Raw genomic sequence first — 20972 nt, 5'->3', positions numbered from 1 at the left:
AAATTAATTAATTTCCATTCGTAAATTCCAAATTCACATATTGTTCTTTAATAAATTTTGAATTGACCATTAAATTTCATTAATTTCATTGATTTTTTAAAAATTTTTCTAATTTTCAGATAAAAATTTTAATAATTTGGCTTAATTTTTAGAATATTTACATTAAATTTAATAAAAATCTTCAAAATTCTTCAAAAAATTCATGAAATTTCGTTGTTTTGCAAAAAAACAGCAATAAATTAATTTTGAAAAATCGTAATCTAAAACTTAATTAAATATTTCAAATTTTTTATCTTAAATTTTATGAAATTCTCGTAAATATCCTAAAAATTCTGTAAAATTTCATAAATTTGCCCTAAAAAAATTCCAAATACTAATTTTTCAAATTTCAAATTAAAATTCTTCAAATTCGATTCAATTTACAATCAATGTTCCGAAAATCTCAATAATTCTTTAAAAATATCGAAAAATTCATAAATATTTTCTTAAAACTCACAACTAATTATTTTTTTTTTCAAATTTTCAGCTCAAAATTCTAATACTTAAATAAAATTTTATGAAACTAAAATAAGCAGACATTTAACACTTTTTGGAACGTCTGTAACCATCAATCAATAATTGTAAAAAAAAGTACTTTAAAAAATTCGTACTTTTTATTTTTATATGTGGAATTTTTTTGCAAATTATTTTCTATTATAATTGAATTTTTACAAAAATCTGAGAAATTTTTCGATCTTTTTTAAATTCAGTATCATAAAATTTTCTACAGCACTAAAATTAGTCTACGTTTTTAATATCTTGATTTTTTTTTATTCATAAAATTAGAACTAAAAAATATTTATTTTTTTTTTTTAAATTGCTCTTAAAGTTTTTTACAAATGTGAATTTAAAAACTTTTTTTAAAACAATTTTTTCGATAAAAAAAATTCCAACAATTATTAGATGTCTTCTCACTTCATCTGAATAAATTTTCTTTATATTTATTTAAAATATTTCTAAAAAATTGCCAAACATTTATAATTTATCATAAAAATTTACAAAATTTTCTTCTCCGACATTTTCTAATTCAAATAAAATTCCCCGCATACCTTAAAGGTGGATTTTCACGTCAATTTCCGCAATTTTACACTTAAAATTTTCAAAAATTTCTTTAAATTTCCCGACAATCTTTCAAAAACACTTTCCTCCTTAATTTCGAAAATTTCAACCCTTATCCTCTTAAAAAAAATTAAAAAATTCATTTTTCAGGTAACTTACGACAAAATGGCGGGAGTTGAGAGGAAGCGAAGCTTTAAAATTTCACCACTGAGCGAAAGAGCGCCTCACACCAAAAGATTGCAAACTGCCTGAAGTCTGAAGTGAGCAAGTGAATCAGTCAGTCCTCTCACTCTCACTCGAGCATCCTGCGAAGCAACCTCACTTAAAATTCGTTGATAATTTTAACCACGTTCTTTCACATTTACATTTTCCGGTACGTATTTTATTTCTTTAACCACCTAATTAATTTTAATTTAATTAATTTAATAATTACAATAAATTATCCGAGTTTTATTAATAAATTCAATTGAACAATTTTTTTTGGCGCATCGTAAGTTGCAAATTGCAAATCGGACGTTTTATCGAAATTTCGATCAAACAAAGAGTCCATGTGCGTGTTAATTTTTTTGTCCTTCGGAAAAATTAACACTTAATTTTAATAAGTGATTATTAATCTCGGAATATTTATTTATTTATCATTTAAATTTAATGAGTTATAAGATTAATCTTGAAAATTTGTTGAAAAAAAAAAAATGTCACATAATGGCGGTCTTGGTTTGTTAATTCTAAAATAATTATTGACTGGATAGGAATTGTTAAGAGAAATTAGTAATTGGGTAGTCAAGAAATTATTTGATTTATTATTTTATTTTATTACTTTTAATTTATTAGTTTTTTATAGCGGTTTTTAGTCATTTATGTTGAGATTTTTTGCAACCGAGTTTTGAGGTTAGAAATTCTGTAATTATTTAATTAAATTAAATTAATTGATTTATTTATTTTAAAGTTAGAAAAAATTTGTTTTATTCATTTTTGGTATTAAATCAATTTTTTTTTAATTTAAAGGTCAATTTTAAATTCAATTTCTTTTTTTCAATTTTAAATTTAATTTTGTGAATTTAATTCATAACTAATTTTCTTTTATCTAAAATTTAATTTCGAAATTAAATAAAATTTTTTTTTTTTAATTAATTAATTGATTTATTTACTTTAAAGTTGAAAAAAATTTTTTAAAATTAATTTTTGGTAATAAATCAATTTTTTTTCCTAATGTAAAAAAAAATTTTCTAAAATTGCAAATTTATATTTTCAAATTTATTTTCTTTTTAAATTTTGAAATTTATTTTTTCTTTAATATTTGAATTTATTTTTTTTCTTAATTAGAATTTTTTTTCAGTTTGAAATTTAATTTTTTCTAAATAGAAATTTATTAATATTTTTTTTTTGTTAATTTTGAATTAAATTTTTTTAATTTAATTCTTAATTAATTTTTTTTATTTAAAATTTAATTTCGAGATTCAATTAATTTATTTTAATTAAAATTTCAATTTTTTTTTTTTTTAATGCAAAATTTAATTTTTTTTTAATCAAAAAAAAAATTTAATAGAAAATTTGTTTTATTAAAAAATTTATAAGAAAGTTAAATTTAAAATTTTTTTTAGAAAGTATTGATTCCGTAAAAAAAAGATTGATTTTTTTAATTAACACTTATTATTTTAATTTTTCTTTAACAATGTCTTTAGTTAATTTTTTTTTATTTTTTATTTTTTTTTTTTTTTTTGGGTTTATTTTTCTAACACTAACCAATAAAAAAAAAGTAGTTGAAAACAATCAGAATGACTGATTCAGAAAGGATTGCCGACGACAGCGACATGGAGTCTATTGAAGACGGTGACAACATCTGCGTAAACAACATTATTATGAATCGTCCAGATTTATTGGCTGCTTTACAAAATCGTTTCCAGATTACAAACGTTATCCAGGTATGTTGAATAATTATTTTCTGATTTTTATTTAAAATTGTCTGAGCACTCTTGAAATTGCCATATCACCTAAAATATTAGGAATAAGTCTATCATATACCAACGTTCTTTGTAGGAAATTTTCTAAGCTACAATTTTAGTCTCGTAAATTTTTCCTAAAATCAATATTTTTGAAGTTACAAATATTATTATTCAAAGCCTTTAAATTTTTCCTAGAAATTATCTCTTTAACATTCATTAATAAATTTATCAAAATATTCCAGAACCTGCCAGCCCCAGTTAAGAGACGCGTGAAAGCTCTTAAACAGCTACAGCTCGCCCAAGTTAAGATAGAGGCCAAATTCTACGAAGATGTTCATGTTCTTGAGTGCAAGTACAACAAAATGTGCGCCGAGCTCCATGACAAGCGCAGCAACATTGTTTCCGGGATTTACGAACCCACCGATGAGGAATCTGTCTGGGAGACTGACAATGAGGAGGATGACATCGCTAATGATATCAAGGAAAAGGTCAAGATTGAGGAGGTTAAGGACCAGGATGAGTATGTATTTTTTATATTATTTTTTCATTTAATTATTTAGTAAATAATTTTTAATTAACTTTTAAAAAAGAATTTTCTCAAAAATTTCTAAATTTTTTTTTTATTATTAATTTGCACTAAAAAAAATTAATTATTTAATTTAAATTAAATTAAACAATAAAAACTTTTTTTTTTTTTTTTTTAAAAATTTGAAAAAATTAATTTTTTTAGTTTTCAGTTAAGAGCAGTTAATTTCCAAACCTGTTTTGCTCATTAGTAAGATAGAATTTCGAAAAACAAGCTTTGCTCTTCGATACTTAGATAATTTAATTATCTATCCAAGAGCGAAGCGCTTTTTTAAAAATTTATATTTATTGATGCATAAAATGCGTTTTAAAGTTCCATTCGATGGAATTTGAAATTTGTGCAAGTCAAAACAACACTCCAATTAAATTTCAAGTTTAGATCTAAAAATACAATTCTTTAAAATTCCCAACGAAGTGGACGGGTAACAGCTAGTTTAATTCAATGTTGAAAATTAATGATAAAATATTTTTATTTTTTTTAGGAAAGAAACTGATAATGTGAAAGGAATTCCTGACTTTTGGCTCACTATTTTCAAAAATGTCGCTATGCTCGATGAGATGGTACAGGAGCATGACGAGCCTATTCTAAAACATCTTTATGACATTAAAGTTATTTTCCTTGAGTCTGATCCAATGGTAACTTTTTATTTTAATAAAAAAATTAAAAATAAAAAATTTTTATTGAGCTCTAAAAATTATTTTTCATTTTTTAGCTTGATAAAAATTTTTATTTAATTTTGAATCAATTACATTTATATTACAATAATTTTTTAATTTAAATTCAGATTAAAAAAAATTTTTTTAATTTATTTAGAATCGTAATTCTATTTTTAATTTTACTATTAAAAAATTTTGGAGGCAATAATTTAAATCTCTTATTTATGTTATTATTAAAAAAAAATTTTATGGAGTTAAAATTGCAAACAAAGCCTAATATTAAGCTTTATAAAAAATATTAAAATTTTTTAATTCTAACTAATGTTATTTTTTGATTGAAAAAATTTCTAGTCTTATTTTTTTCAAAGTTTTAATTAAAAATTTTTTTTTTTCTAATTTCTTATTAAAAAATTGATAAAAACATTTTTTATTTAACAGTAAATGAAAAAAATGCATTAAAAATTAGATTGCAAAAATTAATTTTTCTAAATTATAATTAGAAGTTTAATTTTTTGAATAATAATAAAAATTTGTTTATAAATTATTATGAAATATTAATATAAATAAATTTTCAGGGCTTCATCCTAGAATTCCACTTCGAACCCAACGAATACTTCTCAAATTCCGTTTTAACAAAAGAGTACCTCATGAAATGCGCCCCTGAGAAGAACGACCCCTTCAGTTTTGAGGGCCCCGAAATCCACAAGAGCAAGGGTTGCACCATCGACTGGAAGAAAGGCAAGAATGTTACTGTGAAGACCATCAAGAAGAACCAGAAGCACAAGTCACGCGGACATGTTCGCACTGTCACCAAAACTGTCCAGAATGATTCCTTCTTCAACTTTTTCACTCCTCCAGTCGGTGAGTAATCACTTCCTCAATTTTTAATTTATTAATTAAATAATTATTTAGAAAAATTAATAAATTTATTTTATTTTAGTGCCAGATGATACCGAAGTCGACCTCGACGAAGACATGAAAGCGTTGTTGACAAGTGATTTCGAGATTGGACACTATATTAGAGAGCGTCTTGTCCCTCGTGCTGTTTTATATTACACAGGTAAAAATTTTCATCCAAAAACTATCATATTTTTTTATATATTTACAAAATTCAAGTTTTGAACTTAATTTTGAGTTAAAAAACATTTTTTTTTTTTCAGCAATTTAAGAATCTTTTCTTGTTTTTACAAAAAAATAACAAATTTGGCTAAAATTTCGCGGAGTTTTTTTTTTTTTTAAATAGTTGTAATTGAAAAAAAATTTTTCGTTCAAGACCTTGTAAATTATATCTCGAAGATCTGTCTAAAATTTCACCAAGATCGGTTGAGTAGTTCTTGAGAAATCTTGGGTACCGTCTTTGAAAACACAATTTTGAGAAAAGTAACTTTTTAAAATTGTATCTCCGAAACCATTATTCGGATCGATTTGGAGCTCAAGGAAAATATTTTAGAGATATTGTAAAATTTAATAAGACAAAACAAATCGATTTTTTAAAATTGTGAAACCCATGTAACTCCTTAATCTAGAATTTTAATTTAAAGTTTTTGAAAGTTGATAATAATAACAATTTTTTACTCATCAATTTTAAAAATTGAAATTTTAACAATAATAACAAGAAACCTTCTTTGTAGAGAATTTAATTTTCTATAAGTCTTGTCTAAAAATTTTTTTCTGTAATTCTAATAGTTTAGGAGCTACCGCGGTTTAAAATTTAGTTGAGTAAAATATGTTGATCCGAATTTTGCAAGTCCCATACCGATATTTTTGAAAAGTGCCGATCTTTTGGTATCATTGGGTCCAGGGTGGGATATAGAACCAATTTATAAAAAAAAAGTGCCGATTTCTATATCAGATCGGTAACTACAGCCGATTTTCTGTAATTTTATCTAAAATACTTAAAAATTTCAGGTGAAGGCTTGGAAGACGAAGGCGATGATTATGAAGAAGATGAAGATGATGAAGACAATGAGGACGATGAGGATGACGATGACGAGGATGACGACGACGAATACTCACCTCACGATAACAAAAACAATAAAACAGGTGGGGATCAAAGAACTGCTGAGTGCAAGCAGCAGTAATCATCATTAATCGCCATTTTAACCTTTTTTTTTAATTGATAAAATAAAATTTATGTAATTACCGATGTCATTTTTAATTGATTTATTTCTTTTATTTTTGTGTAGCCGTCTGAGCAAATTCAGTTTCTTTTATTAAAATAATTATTGTATCCAGTCGCCTCCGGAGTAATATTAGGGAGCAGCTATTTTATAAATTTATTATTTGCCATAATCTTCTAGTATTTTTTATTTTTTTATTGAATTTGAAATTCAAGTCCGTAAGTCTAATAGTTTGTAATAAAAATAAAATAATTAATATGTAATTAAGAAAATTGTTTCTCATTCACTGGAATTATCTTCGTTTATGTATGAAATAAAAGTTCAATTTTGTAATTAACATTTTTTATTTACCTCCGCCACTTTGAATTTACCGCGCCAGCGCCATTTTAAATCGTATCTGCGCATGCGCAAGTCAAGGATGAGTATCAGAGATTTGAGGCAGAAAACGGTCAGTCTTTTGAGAGTTGAAATTGGACAGTTAAAAATAATAAACTTATGAATAATAAAATATATTTTTAAAATAATTGAAATGTTGAGTTGTAGTAGAATTGTTGGACAATTGCTACGCACTACAAGAAATAGTCATTTAAGCCGTATTCAGAGCACTAATCCTATTATCGGTGAGTTTATTTATTTCTAACCTATTTTGCGTCTCCGACAATGAAATAATAATCATGTGGAGTAACAAAGAAAAAGAAATTGTTTGTTTGAAAAATCTATGGGATAGAAACTGCGCAGTTTTTTTTTTAATGAAATTTTTATCATGAAATAAATATTTTGAACTTAAAAAATTTTTTTTGAGATTATTTTTTAATAAAATATTGATGACATTAAAATTAGCAGTCACTAGAGAATTTTTCAATTTATTTAACAAAAAAATTATTTAAAAAAAATTGGGTTTTTAATTTTTTTTAATTTCTACTAAAGTTAGCCGACGTTCTAAATTTTTTGATTATTTTTTTAATAATTTAATTAAAACAAAAAAACATTTTTCAAAAATTGCACTTGCATTTTTTGAATGACATTAAAGTTAGCTGTCACTATTATAATTGTTTTATTTTTTTTATTAAATAAATTTTCCCCAAAAAATTAATTCTAAAAAATTGCATTTTTTACTTTTTTAATTTTCTAGATGTCAATTTTTTGTTCTTATTTTTTTTTTGCCATAATTTATTTGTTAAATAAATTTTTAAAATGAATATTATCTGCTAAATTGATTTTCATACTTTTTGAAGTTTTTTGCATGTGCAAATTTTTTTTTATTTTTTTGTGATAAATTTATAATAAAAAAAAATTCTAAAAATTTTTAAATGCCGGCTAACTTTATTTTCGTATTTTTTTGCTACAATTTATTTGTTATAAAATTATTAAATATATGATAAATCAATTTTTATAAATTATTGACTTGAAAATAAAAAAAAAGTAGTATTCAATGATTTTTTTATTAAAATTTATTTAACAAGTCTAACCACTAAATTTTTAAAATATTTAATTGTCTTATTAAATTATAGATATATTCAAAAAATTAAATTGTTTTTTATTAAACAATAAAGTAATCGTTAATAATAAATGGTATATATAACCGAATTATTTTTTGTTTAATTCAAGTGAATCTATTCATTTTTTAATCTATCAAAATTAATGCCAACATTTTATTAACATAATAGATATTATTTTGTCAAAGAACCAAAATTTATTTTAAACGATTCTTGAGCTAAGAAATTGTTTTCTGGACAAAAAATTTTTTTTTCTCAGTGTAAAAAATGTCAAACCCAATTTACGATGAAGATATACCAGTTACTAAATTTTTCTTAGTCTCTTAATTATATAAATTAATTTTTGACTTATAACCACATTGACATGTACAAAATAAAATAAATAAATAAACAAATTTTGTTTATCGCTAAATTCTAATCTATTTGTAACTACTTTGAAAACTTATCATAATAAATAAACTATTGTAGAAAAACATATGAAACATTGAAAAAGCACAACTTCAGGTCAATACCTTTCCAGCGATACCAAATTTAAACGTAAAAACCCATTTTATCACATACATATACTGGCTACAAAATTTTGCTTATTCTCTTAGTAATATAGATTTAAATCTCACACTTAACAATTTAATTACTGAAATAATTATATTTTTATTTTTAGATTTCAAAACTTAGTTTTTTTTTTTCAATAACTAGTTATAGGCTTGTAATATTTAAAAAACTAGAAATTTAAATACCGTGCTACGCGCGCGCCGTAAAGTAGTACCCTCGCCAGAGTCGTTTTCTTAGGATTTTTTTAAAATTTTGACAGATTAATGTTCATATAATTCTGCATCGATTGGCGCAATTTGAAAAATTTTGACTATCTAGTTTCAGAGATATTTAATTTCAAAGTTTGAGTTTTGAACGCTCTTATACATTACGGTATACGGGATATCCAAAAGTTTACCTACAAACATTTTTATATCTCAGAAACTTTTCTTAGGATCTTTTTAAAAAACTAGAGTAACGTTAACTAACAACTAAATAATTTTTTAAAAATAATTTCATTGATAATTACCACACAGTTTCACATATATTTATTAATAAGTAATGAAAAATTTACCAGACTTTAGCCGAGGAAGGGATACGTTAATAAAGCTATGGCAACAACGCAAGTTTTGTGAGCCGCAAAAAAAGTATGAAACGCGCATGCGCTGAAAAATTTGAAAAGTTTAATGTACGTTAGGTGTAATATTATAGTTATTAATTTTATTTATTTAAAAAAAAAAATAATGATTATTTTATGAAAATAAGTATTTTTCTATATTTATTAAAAATTTTTAAAAGTTAACAATTTTATTATAATAATATATATTAATCTTTGATAATTTATAAAAATAATAGTCAGATGAAATAATAAAAAACAGTAAAATTTAAAATCAGTTAATACATCAACACAACAAAATTTAATTACTGATTTTTCTGAAAAAACAAAACAATACTGTCAATTATTTTTTTTTCAGACACTGTAATTATATTTCCGAATAAATGTTTGTAAATAAATAAATAAACGCATGTATCAAAACAGAGGTTATTCTACAGCTGGTTCAAAACACTACAGTGTAACCATTATAAAAAATATTAACGCTCATGCAGTGTTGCCAGACTTTTTAAACGGTCAGTTTCTCGTTCGTGATTAACTAAAATAAGTACATAAACAGAAAAAAGTTTTAGGCTTGTCAATAATGACTCTCAAATATATGTACCATACACTCTAATATAAACTTTTGACTATGGAAGTCTCGAGGGTTCTACCTTAATTTTAACCAATAAGGAATCAGGTGCCATTTTGTTGCGAGTTTCATCTATTGACTAACTTCACACTCTCATGTATTTTTATTGTATGGATTAGTAAAATCGATTTAAAAAAACCAAAAAAAAATTTTTAGCTATTCATCATGTCCGCTGCTACATAAAAAAGATCCCAAAGTCGAGCTTAAAAGACCTTCCGGAAAAACTTCCAAAATGTCCAGAAAAATCCAACAAAAAGCTTCCTCCAAAATGCGAGGAAATCTACGGGCCCACTGGCGGCGCTCCGATAAGCTACGACAGCTTTATGACGAAGTGGTGGCGCCAAGTACTAGCAGCGCTATTATTCACCAGCGTGGGGATATCCTTTTACTCAAAGCTCCTCAAAGAGGAGCCGGCTTCTGTCAGCTCAGAAGGAACCACTAAACCCGCCGGTTCCAAGAGTTCCAAGTCGCCAGACGTCAGCACCAAAATACCGACAGAAGTTCCGTACCTGCTGATAGGTGGCGGCACTGCTGCGTTCTCCGCGTTTAGGTCGATTAAGTCGAAGGACCCGACCGCTAAAGTCCTGATTATTAGTGAAGAGTCGGACTTTCCTTACATGAGACCACCTTTGTCCAAGGAACTCTGGTACGACAAAAACCAGGTTCCTAATGACTTGAGCTTCAGGCAGTGGAACGGAACCGAACGCAGTCTGTTCTACGAACCGACGGAGTTCTTCAAGTCGGTTGAGGACTTGATGGCTTCCGATAAGGGAGGCATTGCTGTTGCTAGCAGGTGGAAGGTAATGATTTTTATAATTGTGACCTTAAATTATTTTTTAGGATTGTTTTGATCTAATTGATAATTTAAAAAACAAAATAGGAATTTTTCATACAATTGATAATTTTTTAGAAAAATTAGAAGCTTTTTTTTGCAGGTGTATTGATTTGTTAGAACAATTAGTCGTATAGTCTTCCTAAATTCTAATTAAAGAAAAAATTAGTGACATTTCTTCCTAACTACTAATTTTTTCAATATAAATTATAAATATTTTATTAGCAGCTAATTTTTCGAACTAAATTAGTATGATTTCTTCCTAATTGCTAATTACTTAAAATAATTAGTCACATATTTTTCCTAGTTGCTAATTAATTAAAAAATAGTAACATTTCTTCTTAATTACTAATTTTTGAACAAAAATTTACTAAAAAAAATTTAATGGCTAATTTTTCTAACTAAATGACTGATATTTTTTCCTAATTGTTAATTTTGTAAAATAATTAGTTACATATTCCCATCAGTTGCTAACTAAACAACAAACAAGTGATTTTTCTATTCAAATATTAACATATGAATAAATTAGTAAAATAATTAGCATTATCTCGTTCTAATTACGCATTTCTTCAAAAATTGACATCTCTTTATCATCGTTTAGATAAAAACTATATTTATTTCTTCCTAATTGCCAATTAATCAATAAAAATTACTATTATTTTTCTTCCTAATGGCTAATTGGTTATATTTTTCCCTAATTGTTTATTCATCAATAACATTACTATTATTTCTGTCTCATTACTAATTTAAAAATAAAATTACAATAATTTTATTCTACTTAGTAATTTGTCCGAACTATTTGTGAAATTTCTTCCTAATTACTTATACATTAGAAGAATTAGTAATATTTCTTTTCAATTCCTAATTTTTGAGTAAAATTACTATTCTTTCTTCTCTAATCTATTAGTTGTAGCAATTAGTAATTATTTCTTCCTAGTAGCCCACAAAAAATTATTAGCATTTCTTCCTTATTGATAATTTAGTCTGGAAAATTGATATTCTTTGTTAATACTTTTTTTTTATGCTAAACTAGCAGTATTTCTTCCTAATTGCTATTTTTTCAGAACAATCAGTAACATTTCTTTCTAGTTGCTGATTTTTCAGAAAAGTTACTGATATTTCTTCTTCATTGCTAATTTGTCCGTACAATGAAAATTTTTCTTTGTACGTATTTTTTCTCAAGTGGTTATCTTTCTTCTTAATTGTTAATATTTTTAAAATAATTACTCTTACATTTCTTCCTAATTACAAATTTGTTACCTTATTTCTTCCTAGTTACTAATTTATCAAAACAATAAATAGTCTTTTTCTTATATTGGAAGACAGTAATTATTTCTTCCAAACTGTTAATTTCTTAAAATAATCAAATAATTTTTTCTTCTCTACTACAAGGTCATCGCCGTAGACGTGTACCACAAAGTCGCCATTTTAGAAGACGAAACCGAGATAAAGTTCGACAAGTGTCTCCTAGCAACCGGTTCGACCCCCAAGATGCTAAACGTCTTCAAAAAGCTCCCCAAAGAAGTCGAAGACAAAGTCCTGACCTTCAGAACTAAGGACGACTTCATGAAGCTGGCAGAAAAGGTGAAGAGTCCATCAGTCAAAGACATCGTCATTATCGGTGGCGGGTTCCTGGGCTCGGAACTAGCTTGTAGTTTAGCCCGACATCTGTCGGAGGTCAAGAAGAACGTCTACCAGATCTACAAGGAGAACTTCATCATGCAGGCCGTGCTCCCCGAGTACCTGTGTCAGTGGACCACCGAGAAGTCTAAGAAAGAGGGAGTAATCTCAGTAGCTGGGGAGGAGGTTAAGAACTACCAGGTCCAGGATGGAAAGCTGAAGCTGTTCCTGACCAGCGGGCAGGCTGTCAATGCTGATGCAGTGGTGGTAGCAGTTGGCTCTGAAGCTAACACGGAGTTGGCTGAAGCCAGTGGCCTGGAAGTCGATAATAATTTTGGAGGGTTCCTGGTGAATTCCGAGCTCCAGGCTAGGAAGGACATCTGGGTTGCTGGAGACGCTGCTTGCTTTCATGACATCAGGCTTGGCAGGAGGCGGGTCGAGCATCATGACCATGCTGTTGTCTCTGGGAGACTGGCTGGGGATAATATGACCGGAGCGGGTGAGTACCAAGGTTGTTCCTGAGAATAAATTTGCTACTGGAGACGACCAGAATTGTTTTAGCTTCACAGCAGTGTGCCCCTTGAAATGTAAAGGAAATTCTGAAGAAAATAAATACCCACTTGCCCAAGTTTGGAGTTGTGCCATGAAGTACGAATGAAGTACAGTTGATCGTACTTCAATCGTACTTCACGGGGTGACTTCGAACTCGGGCTTGTGAGTAGTCATTTTTCTCGAAATTTTCTACTGAATCTCGGTGAACACTTAATTTTTGTTTCCAACGAACTTAAAGGCTCAAAAAGCACTAAATTAACTCAGCTTTGAAAAATTTGATAAATGTCGGGAATAAACTTAATTATTAAATCTTGAGTAATTCCATTAGGTTCTAGTTACCTACTAGAGCCGCTTGATTTTTCTTACAAGCTACCAATTAGAACGCTTTTTCAGGTAAGCCTTATTTGCACCAATCTATGTTCTGGAGTGATCTGGGACCTGAAGTCGGCTACGAAGCTGTTGGTATAATAGACTCTTCGCTACCGACAGTGGGGATTTTCGCCAAAGACTACCAACCAGAGGCAACTAACGCTCTCAACCCGCAATTAGTATCTCAGAGTCATGAAGAGAAGGAAGATAAAAATGATGATTACGGAAGAGGGGTTGTTTTTTATCTTAAAGACGATACTGTCGTGGGTATCGTTCTCTGGAATATTTTTAATCGCATGTCCATTGCGAGACAGGTAATTTTTTGTTTTGATTCTAAGATTTATTTATTGTTATAATATGAAAACTTACATAGTAATGTGATCATGCAAGTCTGATGTAGGATTTTATTATATATTGTTCTATATAATTTTACATTGTTCCATATAATTCCATATTGATCCAAATAATTTCACATTGTTCTATTCAATCTTATATAGAGATATAACTATATGAGTCTTGATCATAAGAAATATTTAAAACAATGTGAAAATTTTGAACAGCTTCATATAATTTCAGATTGTTCCATATACTTTGATACTAATCCATATAATTTTATATTGTTGAATTTAATTTGATAAAAATGTGTATAATTATGTGAGGTTTTGATCCTATATAATTTTGCATTGTTTCATTAAATTTTAATTGTTTCATATAATTTTATATTGTTCCATAGAATTTTACATCGTTCCATATAACATTAAATTTTTTTATATAACACAACCTTGTTTCATATAAATTTTCATTTATATTGTTCTATGTAATTTTACATTATTTCCTATACTTTTATATTAATTCATATAATTTTATATTGTACGAAATTTTATAATGATGGGTATAATCATGTGAGGTTTTGATCCTATATAATTTTACATTGTTCCATATAATTTTATGCTATTCCACAGAATTTCACATTGTTCTAAATAACATTACATTTTATCATATAAAATGACCTAGTTCCATATCAATTTACATTGTTCTATTCGATCTTATGTAGAGATATAACTATATGGAGTTTGATCAACAAAATTTTCATATTGTTTTAAATATTTCTTAATAGCTTCATATAATTTTATATTGTTGTATTTAGTTTCTTAGAATTGTGTATAATTATGTGAGGTTTTGATCCCATATAATTTTACATTGTTTCATAAACCTTTTTGTTGTTCCATAGAATTTTGCATTATTCCACATAACATTAAATTTTTCCGTATAACATTACCTTGTTTCATATAAATTTACATTGTTTCATATAATTTCACAATTTTACATATTCTATACAATTCAAAAATTTTTACCCATATTAAACATTTAATCTCCTTAATTTTATTTTCTAGGTATTAACAAGAGGAAGTAAATTAGAAGAAATAAACGAACTAGCAAAACTGTTTACAATCCACGAGGACTAATGATATTAATTCCTAATTTAATTTAACTTTAAATATCTCAGGACGTGAAAATGAGAGTGAGCGAGAGTTTGTACATAAGAGGATTTTTAAATATATATACATCTTAATCATGTTTATAGCTCGTAAATTACTTTTGCAATTAGATGAAATGGTTAATAAATTTATTAATTTATGAAAAAACTCAGTCTTCATTTTCCTCCTCGAAGGCTTGGTGCCTCATGGAAGGAAGAACTTTATTCCTGTATCTTTTTGCCAACCTATCCATGAAACTGAGATGGTCGTGGCATTTGTACTCACTCAGGTCCTAAAAAAATTAACATCAATTTTTCTCGATTTTCAGATTAGAAATTTTTAAGTCTCACCAGAAATTCGGGCCAAGATTTTCCGTCAATAACGTCTTTCATTATAGTCGGCTCGCAGTGTTCAAGTAGCGAGACGCAGTAGTAGACGATGTAATCTGGAAGATTTATGAGGCAGACACATAGAAAGTTCAAGATTTCATTCCATGGTAGCGCCCCTATGAACATCTGCGTGAGTAATCGGTCGGAAATTATCCACCATTTTATTCCGTATTGTCTCTGGAGAGAATAGAAAAAAAATAGTAAACTCCGGCCGCTAGGGGTTAATTCTATGGGTCAATCAATCGATATTTCAATCAACTAGGATTTTTTTAGAAACCTTATAGATGATTTGTGCAAAATTTAAGCTTTTAATTCGCGATAGAAGCAGAGAAAAAAAAATTATTTCTAATTCCGGCCGCTAGATGGCAAATGCCGTAAAATACCTTGAGCGCGAAATTTAACTTTGGAAGTTCAGTGCAAACAATGGCTTCGATATGTCGAGCAATAACAAACTGCGTTCCGTTCTCTTGCTCATTGTTGGTATCAAAAACAGCCGCAAGATTGCGCCACATGTAAACGGCTGACGGCAATCTTACCAATTGTTTAATAAACCCCTTGCATCTGAAAAATATAAAATAAAATTAATGAGTCAATGATGAATTTGCGAACTTTATTCAAAAGATATGATTACAATTTTATTGTAACTAGGTATAAATCTTTTGAAAATGTAAGATAAGTTTTCAATCTGAGACTCATTGCTAATTTTTATTATTTACCTTTCGACGTTTCCATCACAAACAACAAATATGGCGGTCAAGAACCAGTCGAATCCTCGAAACTTTCCGTCTTTTTCATACTGAATGAATCCGTGAATTTTACCGAAAACTTCTTTCAAGTTTTCTTTAACTTTATCGGGTTCTTCGAGTTCACAGTTGTCTTCCGCGAACCTCGCGGCTAAATCAAACCCTATTTCTTCTTCTGGTAACCAGAAGTGTGCGGATTTTTCCTCCCATTGGAAAATTTCAACCCATTCTACGGTAGGTATTGCTTGTTCCATTTGTTCCAGGAGTTTTAAGATTGTTCCATGCTGGAATAAAGTTTGTTTTCATGTAATTTATTAAAATATTCATAAATTTGTAAAAATACAACTTTAAAAATGAGGTACGACCACAACTTCAAAAATGAAGTACGACCACAACTTCAAAAATGAAGTGTGGATAAAACTTCAAAAATGAAGCATAACCGCAACTTCAAAAATGAAGTATGACTGGAACTTCCAAAATGAAGCCTGACTGCAACTTCAAATAGGATTAAACAATACAACTTCAAAATGAAGTACGCTTCATTTAAGAACTGCATTTTCATCTATGAAGAATAACTTGATTAATGAAGTATGAATACAACTTCATTCAACCGGTAATAACAGACCTTTATTAATTAATGTCACTTCATTTATGAAGTATTAATTCAACTTCACTTGTGAAGCCCTAATACATCACCTATGCTTCGCTATTATAATTCAACAAGCGATATAAAATAACAACTTCATTTATGAAGTACGAATGACACTTGTTACAATGAAGCTGTAGTACATCTTTATTAATGAAGTACTCATACTACGTCATAAATAAAGTACTCAATGGACTTCATAAATGAAGTTCAAGATGAACTTCACAAATGGAGCGCTAGTTGTACTTCACAGTCTTACCTTAATAATCCCAGGCGAACTTTTATGGGCCTTTTTAATCTGCGAAGCCCAAGAACTATCTTTAAACCCTGGCTTGCATTCGCTAAGAAGTTCGTCAAGTTCTGACTCCGACTCAGAACTTCTTCGACCCACTTCATCTTCAACTGCTAGAGGAAAAGCGTCAAAAATTTTCACTCGCTCTGGCTCTTCACCCCAACTAAGTTTATGCTTGAAAAAATAAGAATTCCAAAGTATCTTATGCCTCAAATAAGCGCTCTGATCCACCGCGAAAACTTCATGAACTTCACATATTGCACTTTCACCTTCACTCTCGAATCTGTAAACTTCGTACCCATCATAAATCTCATGTACTTCACTAACTTCACCACGTACTTCATTTTCCACCGCAACTTCCTCCTGAAATTCATCATCTTCCTCGACTTTTTCTTTAAATTTCGAAACTTCTAACCGACAATTCTTCTGAAGTTCGAGCAATTTTGTCTGTAGATCATAAGTGTGCATTAAGAGAATCAAAATATCCAAATTCCAGACCATAGTTTCCAAAACCCGAAGACTCAGCTCATGATAAACCGATTGTTCCATCAACGAGTGACTGAGCAGCTCTCCAAAGCTCCTTGGATATTCTTCCTCCTGCCAGCTGTCGCCCGAGTCCAGCGCAAATATACTGTAACCTAAAATCCCAAATTACCCCATAAATATCAATCCTAACTCCTTCCAAAAATTTTTCACTCCCTCGCCAATGCATCCTCCAAAAAGCCAAGAAAATTCTGAAAAAAATGAGTACCCACAAGTCTATGTTCAAAGTCACACCGTGAAGTACGACTTATCGTACTTCATTCGTACTTCACGTCACGATCCCAAATCTGGGCATGTGGGTACTCATTTTTCTCAGAATTTCTTCTCGAATTCTCTGGCATCCTCAATTTTTGTCCCCGACCATCCCAGTACCAAAAATACTCACATTCAGTGTTTAAAGCCAGCAGCGCTACAATATGCCCAAACTTCTTAACATTCTCCTGCTCCCAGGGCTCCGTAAACATCTCCCTCTCCTCCAAGTTCTTAGAAATATCCTCTAGAAGCATCGAAAAAGTTTGAGCCACTAGTTGCCGCATGATTCCTCTCGCCTGATGAAAGAACCCTGCAGCGCTGATAAAACACACCGTTTCCAAACTATCCCACGAGTTCTTTAGCGGATTAATTGCACCCCGAATCACTTCTTCGAGCACCGTCTCCCTGTCCTTGACCATTTCCAGTCCCCTCGGAGTTGTCGCTATCTTCATCACAAAGCTCTTCGCAGCCGCATCAAGTTGCTGGGTCCAATTTTCAAACCCAATCCCACACTTATCAATCTTATTATAAAAGAACTCCAATGCCTCCATGAGTTCCTCAAGCTCATCCACCACCACTTCAACTTCAAAAAACTGTTCCAAGAACTTGAACATCTGGACCACGAGTTCTACGTCCATCACTGCGAACGGCTGCTTTAGAAGTTCCCCCGCCAGCTTCAAGATCTTCCCAACGCCATTTTCCATCAAGAACGCCCGTCCATCTTGGAGTTCCGTCATCATCAATAAAGCATCGACAGTGTGCGCCCAAATCTTCCCACTTTGAAGTGGCTTCACCACCAAGTGGAACAGACCAGTGTCCACCGGAAACTGAGGAGTCAGAACTCTGCTCAAAGCCAGCCTTGTTTCCCTGTAAACTGGCCTAGACGAGGTCGAGTTCCCCGCGGAACTGTTCAGAAACGCCACCAACTTCTTACAGAACTCCGCAGACGATGGTTCCTCGGTGATTACTTGCCTGCCATCCGCGGAACCAAAGACCAGTGCCATAAAATGGAGGCAATGGAAGTACGTCAAGGTCTCGACAGTTTCTCCGGATATGAACACGGAGTTCTCTATAGTAGCGACGATAGTTCCAGAGTTCTCAAGACCAGTCTGCACCTGGTGAAGCATCATTTGCAGGAACTCCGAGTTCTTGGTGACTGCAGCTATAAAAATCTTTCTAGCAGCAGAACTCCGGTTCCATTTTCTCACCCAAGACGCTCCGGGTTCTAAAACAGCCACCAGATTGAGAACTTTTAAATTTTTCTGCAGAGTTCCGGAGTTCCGGGTCAGGAACTCCAGGAACTCCTCGATGGTTTCCTCAGTTTGAGCCTGGGGGCGGACTTGGGCGAGGTCAGAGATCTGTGAAATGATCAAGTGCAGAACTCTGAACAATTTTTCATGGAAAAAAATCTTGAAGTTCACTCCAGTGTTGAAGTTCGGAACTTGTTCCAAGTTTTTTTTGTCAAAGTACGCATCGAACAGACCCAGGAGGCTGCTGAAGACTTCGGTGCTCTTCGGAGTGGTCAGCAGGCGATTGTAAGCCTGTAAACTGGCCGCGAAAATCGGACTGCTGGAGTCCAGTAGACCCTGGCGTAGAACTCCGAGCAAACTTTGGAACACTTCGTCGGGCAGGGGGGAGGTAAGATCGCTCTCAAGAAGGATTTCGAAACTAGCCAAGCGGACGTGGTTAGGTTTCGACGGAGCGAGAGACTCCAGCAGGTTTGGAATGTCCGTTTGGCTTTTGAAGGGGCTCCAGGGGTCCGTGTCGAAGGAGAGGGCGCTGCAAGCACTTTCTTCCTCGGCGGGGAGGGTCTTTTGCTTCGAAGCTGCCAGCAGGCGCTGGAGTTCTGGTGTTGAGGTTAGTTCGGCGACCAAAGACTCGATGTCGGTGTTTTGGCGCAATTTTGAAGTTATCGAGGGCAAAAAGTCCGATTTTAGGGCTTCTAACAGCCATTTTTGTTTCGTAGGTGTCAACTCGGTCATAATTCGCGGGATACTGAGGGGTATTGATGTCTTGTTTGTTGTGCTTTGTCGTTGCTAGGCGACCGACAGGTACGGGGTAAGCTGGGTGTGACTCTAATTTTAAAGAAAGAAGGAATGTTCAGTGACAAGAAATTAATTTGTTAAAATTTTTATTCATTAATTCGAGAAATTAAAATTTTTCTCACAGCAATTTTATTGTTGAAAAAATATTTTCTAGCTGCAAAAAATAATTTAAATTGAAAAAGCCTAACATTACAAAATAGTCCATTAAAGCAATTTAAATTTCTTATAAATGCAAATATAAACAGAAAATACAAAGGAAATTAAAAAATAAAAACAAACAAATTCAAAAAATTTGAACAAAAGACATCAAGGTTATTTGATTTTTAATGAACAACTCTGAATATAGAAAAGCTTTACAAACGAACATCTCTGATTATAGGCAAGAAAATTCCGCAATCTCTTAACTTAGACTTCTTAATGAAATCACCTTGCCTCTTAGTGATAACGAGAATAGCTGATATTGTATTTTATTGTATGATGAAACATTTAATGAGTAATTTATTATTTTGTAAAATTATCAAAATGTCGAAAATTCAGTTGTGATATTAAATTGCAAGTAGCTAAGCTCTGCCATAAATTTCGAATAAACAATTTACAACTCTCTGAAAATAAAAAATAATAATCTTTAGAGTAATAAATAGAAATTGTATAATTTTCTTTCCAATTGAAAGAATGATTTTGTAGAACAATTCAATTACAAAACACAAGACTCCCGAGAGTAATCCAAAACAAAGATCTCCAAATTCAACAGGCCGGTAGTAATTTTCGGCTCGGTCTTGAATTATTTTGAATTTTCTTCTGATCGGTTGATTTTTATTTTCGTGCCAACGTGTAAGAATATGAGATTCTGTCCACTTCATCACGACTCTATTCACTCGCTCACATAAGCCCCAATTTCCTCGCATCACTACTGTAGAAAAGTCAAATTTGAGATATGACTTTGATTTGTGAAAATTGTGTTTAAGTATTAACGTATTAATGTATTAACGTACATTAAACTTTTCAAATTTTTCAGCGCATGCGCGTTTCATACTTTTTTCGCGGCTCACAAAACTTGTGTTGTTGCCATAGCTTTATTAACGTATCCCTTCCTCGTCTAAAGTTTGGTAAATTTTTCATTACTTATTAATAAATATTTGTGAAACTGTGTGGTAATTATCAATGAAATTATTTTTAAAAAATTATTCAGTTGTTAGTTAACGTTACTCTAGTTTTTTAAAAAGATCCTAAGAAAAGTTTCTGAGATATAATAATGTTTGTAGGTAAACTTTTGGATATCCCGTATACCGTAATGTATAAGAACGTTCAAAACTCAAACTTTGAAATTAAATATCTCTGAAACTAGATGGTCAAAATTTTTCAAATTGCGCCAATCGATGCAGAATTATATGAACATTAATCTGTCAAAATTTAAAAAAAATCTTAAGAAAACGACTCTGGCGAGGGTACTACTTTAAAGCGCGCGCGTAGCACGGTATTTAAATTTCTAGTTTTTTAAATATTACAAGCCTATAACTCTAGTTATTGAAAAAAAAAA

The 20972-nt window shown here is 30.2% G+C and overlaps 3 protein-coding genes across 6 annotated transcripts; 2 read left to right on the top strand and 1 right to left on the bottom strand.

Annotated features, from left to right (window-relative positions):
- Positions 1-1334: 1334 nt before the first annotated feature.
- Positions 1335-6736, top strand: Nap1 (Nucleosome assembly protein 1). Of its 4 annotated transcripts, XM_074239947.1 has the most exons (8): positions 1335-1471; positions 2856-3020; positions 3284-3561; positions 4109-4262; positions 4859-5144; positions 5224-5343; positions 6192-6326; positions 6470-6736. In XM_074239947.1, the coding sequence occupies exons 2-8, from the start codon at positions 2874-2876 to the stop codon at positions 6475-6477; spliced, it is 1128 nt and encodes a 375-aa protein (XP_074096048.1). In that variant the 5' UTR covers positions 1335-1471; positions 2856-2873; the 3' UTR covers positions 6478-6736. The 4 variants fall into 4 exon arrangements, with proteins under 4 accessions (XP_074096048.1, XP_074096049.1, XP_074096046.1 ...); XM_074239948.1 differs by having other exon boundaries at positions 2887-3020; positions 6192-6736; XM_074239945.1 differs by having other exon boundaries at positions 6192-6736.
- A 110-nt stretch (positions 6737-6846) lies between these two features.
- Positions 6847-14693, top strand: Aif (Apoptosis inducing factor). Its single transcript, XM_074239944.1, has 5 exons — positions 6847-7023; positions 9831-10474; positions 11899-12625; positions 13072-13361; positions 14442-14693. Exons 1-5 carry the CDS (start codon positions 6933-6935, stop codon positions 14511-14513), a joined length of 1824 nt encoding a protein of 607 aa, XP_074096045.1. The 5' UTR covers positions 6847-6932; the 3' UTR covers positions 14514-14693.
- LOC141525438 (protein broad-minded) lies at positions 14694-20850 on the bottom strand. Its single transcript, XM_074239943.1, has 7 exons — positions 20428-20850; positions 17524-20342; positions 16563-17233; positions 15631-15941; positions 15298-15475; positions 14876-15091; positions 14694-14817 (listed from the first exon to the last, which is right to left on the bottom strand). The coding sequence occupies exons 2-7, from the start codon at positions 19370-19372 to the stop codon at positions 14695-14697; spliced, it is 3348 nt and encodes a 1115-aa protein (XP_074096044.1). The 5' UTR covers positions 19373-20342; positions 20428-20850; the 3' UTR covers position 14694.
- Positions 20851-20972: the final 122 nt, after the last annotated feature.

The sequence above is a fragment of the Cotesia typhae genome, unplaced genomic scaffold, assembly GCF_013202065.1.
Source record: "Cotesia typhae breed Kobodo isofemale line unplaced genomic scaffold, CoteBio_Ctyphae contig_26, whole genome shotgun sequence".
In the NCBI taxonomy this organism is placed as follows: domain Eukaryota; kingdom Metazoa; phylum Arthropoda; class Insecta; order Hymenoptera; family Braconidae; genus Cotesia; species Cotesia typhae.
This window is presented reverse-complemented; position numbering and strand designations above follow the sequence as displayed.